This window comes from Andrographis paniculata, unplaced genomic scaffold (assembly GCF_009805555.1).
Source record: "Andrographis paniculata isolate CXL003 unplaced genomic scaffold, ASM980555v1 Contig23END, whole genome shotgun sequence".
NCBI classification, from domain to species: Eukaryota; Viridiplantae; Streptophyta; class Magnoliopsida; order Lamiales; family Acanthaceae; genus Andrographis; species Andrographis paniculata.
Genome location: NW_026137524.1, coordinates 25,000 through 32,427, shown reverse-complemented (window position 1 = coordinate 32,427; position 7,428 = coordinate 25,000). Strand labels below are relative to the sequence as shown.

Below are 7,428 nucleotides of genomic sequence, written 5' to 3'. Positions count from 1 at the left end.
TAACATGCTATATAATATAAAGGAAAAACATTGAAAAAACTAAAGCGCTAAATATACTAATTTCGAACACTCTAAAGCAAATACGAAATGCAATGTAATTAGAACAATAGAGCACAAAGTAAGTATTATCTATAGCATACTATATAATATAAAGGAAAAACAATGAAAAAACAAAAGCGATAAATATACTAATTTCGAACACTATAAAATAAATACGAAATGCAATATAATTAGAACTATAGAGCACAAAGTAAGTAGAAAGTGCAATGTAATTAGAACAATAGAGCACAAAGTAAGTATAATCTATAGCATACTATATAATATAAAGGAAAAACATTGAAAAAACAAAAGCTCTAAATATACTAATTTCGAACACTCTAAAACAAATACGAAATGCAATGTAATTAGAACAATAGAGCACAAAGTAAGTATAATCTATAGCATACTATATAATATAAAGGAAAAATATTGAAAAAACTAAAGCGCTAAATATACTAATTTCGAACACTCTAAAACAAATACGAAATGCATTGTAATTAGAACAATAGAGCACAAAGGAAGAACAATCTATAACATGCTATATAATATAAAGGAAAAATATTGGAGAAACAAAAGCGCTAAATATACTAATTTCGAACACTCTACAACAAATACGAAAAAGCACGGCAATTGGAACGATAGAGCACAAAGTAAGTATAATCTATAGCATACTATATAATATAAAGGAAAAACATTGAAAAAACAAAAGCGATAAATATACTAATTTCGAACACTATAAAATAAATACGAAATGCAATATAATTAGAACTATAGAGCACAAAGTAAGTAGAAAGTGCAATGTAATTAGAACAATAGAGCACAAAGTAAGTGATGCGAACTTGCCAAGGATAACAATTCGGATCGAATTCCACAAGAATAAGTAACAAAAATATTGTAGATTTGGATAGAGTAAGGGATGGATGGCTATATATATATATCTATATTAATGGAGATAAACTGAACTCTCTTGAATTGAGAGGTAGTCGGGAAGGCAACACGAGAGATCAAGCTCACGTATCACAATCCTCTAAACAAGCTGACAATACAAGCTAAGGCAAGAATAGTTCCAGTACTATTCGAGAGGCCACGACTTGTTTCAAATCACTCGAAACAACTCGATTTGGGGATATGAAGCTTTAACCGAATCACTCAAGATTACACTTCAAAAAGGCACAAGAATCGCTCTTGAAAAAAAAATCAGTTTATAAAATCTCTTTTGTGGAATGAAAAAAATCTTACAATGATAATCATGGGTCCTTTTATAGAGGAACCATGGAAATTTAAAAACAAGAAAGTACACTCTTAAAGGAAATAAAATCATATGGGGAGTAGTTATTATAATTAGCCTTATTTAGTATTATTGACCCATAATTCATGGCAATCCCATGATTATTGGTAATCCCTTGATCTATGGAATTCCTTCATTCATGGGATATTGATTCATGGGATCCCTTCAATTAGGGATAGTAATTTAGGGGAGGTCCAATGCCTTGTAAGGTGCTCCTGGCCTTATGGTCCTTGGGACTTGTGATCCAATTTCCAGAAGAATGCATGGTTTATTTTGATCGTCGTTGTAGAGTTCAGCAGTGGCATCCATTTGAAGTTTGGCACACTTTGTTATTGCCAATTGAAATTTATGGGCTCGGCTCCTAGTGATTGGTCCAGGAGGAATTATGATTGGGTCCAATTCCGTCATGATGGTCACATCATCCCCCCTCTCTTGAAAAGGTTGTCCCATCAACCTCTCGTCACCTACATCAAACGGAGACAAGTCAGAAACATTAAATGTAGCATGGACATTATACTCACCTGGGAGGTCTAGTTTGTAGGCATTATCGTTGATGCGTTCAACGACTTGAAAGGGACCATCGCCTCGTGGGGACAACTTAGACTTGCGTTGTGCCGGAAATCTCTCTTTTCGTAAGTGAAGCCACACCCAATCACCGGGTTGGAAGACAATCTTCTTGCGGTGGCGATTAGCAGCTTTTGCATTCCGCGCATTGGTAGCGTCAATTTCCTTTTGTACTGTCTTATGAAGCTCCTGAATCTTTTGTGCCCGATCCCTGAAATTAACATTTTGTCGCTCACTACATGGTAGTGGCAATAGGTCAACTGGAGAAAGTGGGTTGAAGCCGTACACTACTTCAAAAGGGGACATGTTAGTAGCACTATGGATAGCACGATTATATGCAAACTCAACATGAGGGAGACAACTTTCCCAACTACGCAAATTCTTTTTGATAATACACCTAAGGAGAGTGCCTAGGGTGCGATTTGTTACTTCCGTTTGACCATCTGTTTGTGGGTGATATGAGGTAGAAAAGAGAAGTTTTGTCCCTAATTTTCCCCAAAAGTTTTTCCAGAAAAAGCTTAAGAATTTAGTGTCCCTATCAGATACAATCGTACGGGGAATTCCATGCATTCTAACTACTTCTTTGAAAAACAAATTAGCAATATGCATTGCGTCATTCGTCTTATTGCAAGGAATAAAGTGGGACATTTTTGAAAACCTATCGACAACAACCATGATAGAGTCCTTACCTCCTTTTGTACGAGGTAGCCCCAAAATGAAGTCCATACTCAAATCTACCCAAGGTGTGTCGGGTGTAGGCAGGGGCTTATATAAACCATGTGGTAGCGTTGTGGATTTGGCTTGTCTACATGTAATGCAACGTGTAATGTGTTGTTCCACGTCCGCACGCATCCTTGGCCAATAAAATTTTTCCTGCAAAAGTTTAAGAGTTTTGGTGGCTCCAAAATGCCCCATGAGTCCACCTTCATGGACTTCGTGAGTTAAAACAGTTCGAATAGAACCTTGTGGAATACACAACTGGTTAGCCTTATACAAATAGCCCTCATGCAAATAGAAATCTTTAAATCCAGTGCTGGCACACTTATTGAAGATGTCAGAAAAATCTTTGTCATTTGCATACAATGATTTTACCTGTGAGAACCCTAGCAATTGAGAAGTCAAAATAGTAAGAATGTGAGTGCGCCTAGAAAGTGCGTCAGCTACGACATTATCCTTTCCCTTCTTATACTTTATCACATAAGGGAATGTATCAACAAAAGAAATCCATCTGGCATGCCTCTTATTTAGTTTAGCTTGAGTTTTTATATGCTTAAGGGACTCGTGATCTGAGTGGATAACAAATTCCTTTGGCAAAAGATAATGCTGCCATACCTGAAGTGCACGAACCAAGGCATATAACTCCTTGTCGTAAGTTGGGTAGTTCAAGGCTGCGCCACCTAGCTTCTCGCTGAAGTATGCAATAGGTTGGCGATTTTGCATTAGAACGGCTCCAATACCCACACCTGAAGCATCACATTCAAGTTCAAATGTTAGTTCAAAGTTCGGGAGTTTAAGAATTGGGGCATGAGTTAACAAATATTTCAGCTTGTCGAAGGCTTGTTGTTGCGCTTCTCCCCAACTAAACAGTTCATCCTTGCGAATAACAGCAGTGAGAGGGGCTGCAATAGTACTGAAATCACGAATAAACCTTCGGTAGAATCCCGCCAAGCCATGGAAACTACGAACTTCACGAACAGTAGTAGGGACAGGCCACTCCTGGATGGCTCTGATCTTCTCCTCATCGACTTGTATTCCCTGTGCGCTAACAACATAGCCAAGGAATAGACAACTAGAAACACAAAATGCACATTTTTCAACATTTGCATAAAGTTTGTTCTGCCGCAATAAAGTGAACACTTCTCTCACATGCTCAATGTGTGCAGATAAGTCCTTACTATAGATCAAGATGTCATCAAAGTAAACAACCACAAACCTTCCTATGCAAGGTCTAAGAACATGATTCATCAATCTCATAAAGGTACTAGGGGCATTAGTTAAGCCAAAAGGCATGACAGTCCACTCATACAGCCCTAGCTTAGTTTTGAAAGCAGTTTTCCACTCATCTCCTTCTCTCATTCTTATCTGATGGTAACCACTTTTAAGATCAATTTTTGTAAAAAGAGCAGCACCCTGAAGTTCATCAAGCATATCATCTAATCTAGGAATAGGATGTCTATACTTAATAGTAATTGCATTTATTGCTCTACAATCTACACACATACGCCACTTACCATCCTTCTTTGGAACGAGGAGTACCGGTACAGAACATGGACTAAGGCTCTCACGCACCCAGCCTTTATCTAACAAGTCTTGGATTTGCCTTTGGATCTCTTTGGTCTCATCTGGGTTGGCCCTATATGCCGGCCTATTTGGCAATTGAGCGCCAGGTATGAAATCAATCTGATGCTCAATACCACGGATTGGGGGCAACTCGCTTGGTAGTTCCTTGGGTAGTACATCAGAAAATTCCTGCAAAATAGGATAGAACTCTGGAGGCAGGTTAGATTGCAAATCATAAGCTGTAAGGAGATTAAACTTACAAAGCAAAATGTAAATCCTATCACTCTCATCCTCTCCAATGGATCTAATATCCTTTCGAGTGAGAAATATGGCCTGGTCACTGTTCCTCCCCATTTGGGAAAGGGTATCTTTGGTAGGTACTCCCTTACTTTTCTCTCGTTTTTCTGAGGGGATCACTCTTGGAACTCGCGATGGAGCGGTCATAGACGAACTTGCCATGGAATTTATGTCTGCCTCTCGTATGGAGCTTTGAGTTCCCGCTGATTTTGAGACGTTCTCCATAGCCATCATTTCTTGAACATGGTTTTTTTGTATCACTTCCTGATCCGTGTGGGCTTCTTGGGGGGTAAGGGGAGTCAAGGTGATCTTTTTGCCCTCATGTGTGAGCGTAAAAGTATTTTCCTTCCCAAAGTAGGTGACATTGCGATCAAATTGCCAAGGCCGTCCAAGTAGTATGTGGCAAGCCTGCATTGGCACAACATCGCATACAACCTGGTCCATATAACCACGAATTCGGAAGGTTACCTCAACTTGTTTATTTACTCGTAGTTCCCCATTATTGGTCAACCACTGCAATCGATAGGGTCGCGGATGGGGCTTGGTGACAAGGTTCAACTTTTTGACCAATGTCTCACTAACCACATTGGTGCAGCTTCCGTTATCAATTATCATGCTGCAAATCTTGCCTTCGATTTTGCAACGACAGTGGAAGATGTTCTCTCTTTGCATTTGGGTTGGTTCCTCCTTTTGAAATGTACTAAGAGACCGCAGAGTTACCACCGTGATTTTGGAGTATTCATCATCTTCTTCAACAGTACTTTCCTCACATTCAAGAATTTGTTCACCATCTACATCTCCTTCATCGTCGGTGACGACTTCACCCGCATCCGTCAAGATCATGGCCTTCTTGTTCGGGCACTCAGAGGCATAGTGCCCTTTCCCTTGACACCGAAAACAGGTAATTTCACGGTTTCGGGGATTCTTGCCATGGACATATTCCTTTTGTGGGTTTCGAGTTGTGCCAACATGCGCGACACTTTTTCCCTTGTCAACATTAGAAAATTTATTGACGTTAGTATTAGGGATACCTCGGGGCTCCAGGATAGTTTGGGTAGACCGGGGTGGTGGTCGATTGAAAGAATCCGCTCGCCCCTTTCGCTTGCGTTGTTTCTCCAATAAAATCGCACGTTGGAGCAATTCCGACAAGTCAACATACGGGTGTAGCTCTAGAGTATCTCTCAAATCTCGGTTGATTCCACTCATGAATCGAGCCATGGTTGCTTCAGGATCCTCCACAATATCAGCCCGCATCATGGCTGTCTCAAGCTCTTTGTAATACTCCTCTACACTTCTGTTACCTTGAGACATTTGTTGAACTCGTTCGTGTAGCTCCCTCCTATACCAGGATGGTACGAATCGTTTCCTCAGAGCCTTTTTGAGCCCATCCCATGTGGTGATCCGCGCCTTCCCTTCTCGCCTTCGTTTCGTACTTAGTTGCTCCCACCAATTAAGGGCATAGTGGGTGAACTCCATTACAGCAATTCTCGTCCATTGCTCATCATCATATGTAGAGCAATCTCGAATCAACTCCATCTTCTTCTCCCAATCAAGATAAACATCCGGGTCAGAATTCCCATTGAAAGAAGGAATGCTGAACTTCAAGTTCCTCATAGGATCTTGATTTCGGTTGTCTCTATTTGGAGGGGGTGGCTCCCATTCTTCATCAAAATTTTCAGAAGCGTCTTCCCTACCTCGGTATATAGGATTCCGCCTTGCAGATCGACTAGCGTCGGGGGCGGGTCGGCCCTGCTGTCGCTCAGTTGTCAATTCCCGAATAGATTGAGCAAGATCAGCCAACATTGAGTGTACGGTGTCCATCTCGTCAGTAAGTTGCTTCGTGAATCGTGCTTCCAATGCTTTGGATAGCGCTGCGATTTGAGGATTAGGGCGCTCGTCTGGGTGTCCTTCACCTGCCATCAAAGAAAAAATGTAAAATAACAAGGGTATATCCTCACACAGGTTTCTCCTCTCTTGAATCGCGCTCTCCGGTATGTAATGATCTCGCCACAAACACTCTTTCACTCCGCTCGTGTTTCACTCACTTAAATAAAACTGGTCAACGACCCAATGCAATTCCCAAATCAAGAAATTTCAAGTAAAAATCACAAGTAATTAGACCTTTAGATAATCGAATAAAAATAGGAGAAATATTATAAACTTTTTTTTTTTTGGAAAGAAGTGGATATGGATAATGGAAATGAAAATATTAAATAAAGAAAATTAAGAGAGAAAAAAAAATGTATGGAAAGATAGAAAAGGGATAAGAATATATAGAAATATATTAATGTTATGTAGAAAAGGAAAACAAAATATTCTCAAGTCTTTTTTTTTTTTTTTTTCAACTTTTTTTTTTGTATTTTCTTTTTTTTTCGGATTTTTTTTTTTTTTCGGATTTTTTTTTTTTTTTCGGATTTTTTTTTTTTGGTTTTTAAATATGAACCGTGATATCAATCAAGAGATTGTATCAACTAGCTCTGATACCAGATGATGCGAACTTGCCAAGGATAACAATTCGGATCGAATTCCACAAGAATAAGTAACAAAAATATTGTAGATTTGGATAGAGTAAGGGATGGATGGCTATATATATATATCTATATTAATGGAGATAAACTGGACTCTCTTGAATTGAGAGGTAGTCGGGAAGGCAACACGAGAGATCAAGCTCACGTATCACAATCCTCTAAACAAGCTGACAATACAAGCTAAGGCAAGAATAGTTCCAGTACTATTCGAGAGGCCACGACTTGTTTCAAATCACTCGAAACAACTCGATTTGGGGATATGAAGCTGTAACCGAATCACTCAAGATTACACTTCAAAAAGGCACAAGAATCGCTCTTGAAAAAAAACCAGTTTATAAAATCTCTTTGTGGAATGAAAAATCTTACAATGATAATCATGGGTCCTTTTATAGAGGAACCATGGAAATTTAAAAACAAGAAAGTACACTCTTA

General features: G+C 39.2%; 1 protein-coding gene across 1 annotated transcript; it reads right to left on the bottom strand.

The window, feature by feature from the left end:
* Positions 1-1,510: 1,510 nt before the first annotated feature.
* LOC127245754 (uncharacterized) lies at positions 1,511-6,388 on the bottom strand. The gene is made up of 7 exons (XM_051266777.1): positions 5,447-6,388; positions 4,832-5,392; positions 4,110-4,360; positions 3,033-3,680; positions 2,129-2,900; positions 1,849-1,975; positions 1,511-1,791 (listed from the first exon to the last, which is right to left on the bottom strand). Exons 1-7 carry the CDS (start codon positions 6,386-6,388, stop codon positions 1,511-1,513), a joined length of 3,582 nt encoding a protein of 1,193 aa, XP_051122734.1.
* Positions 6,389-7,428: the final 1,040 nt, after the last annotated feature.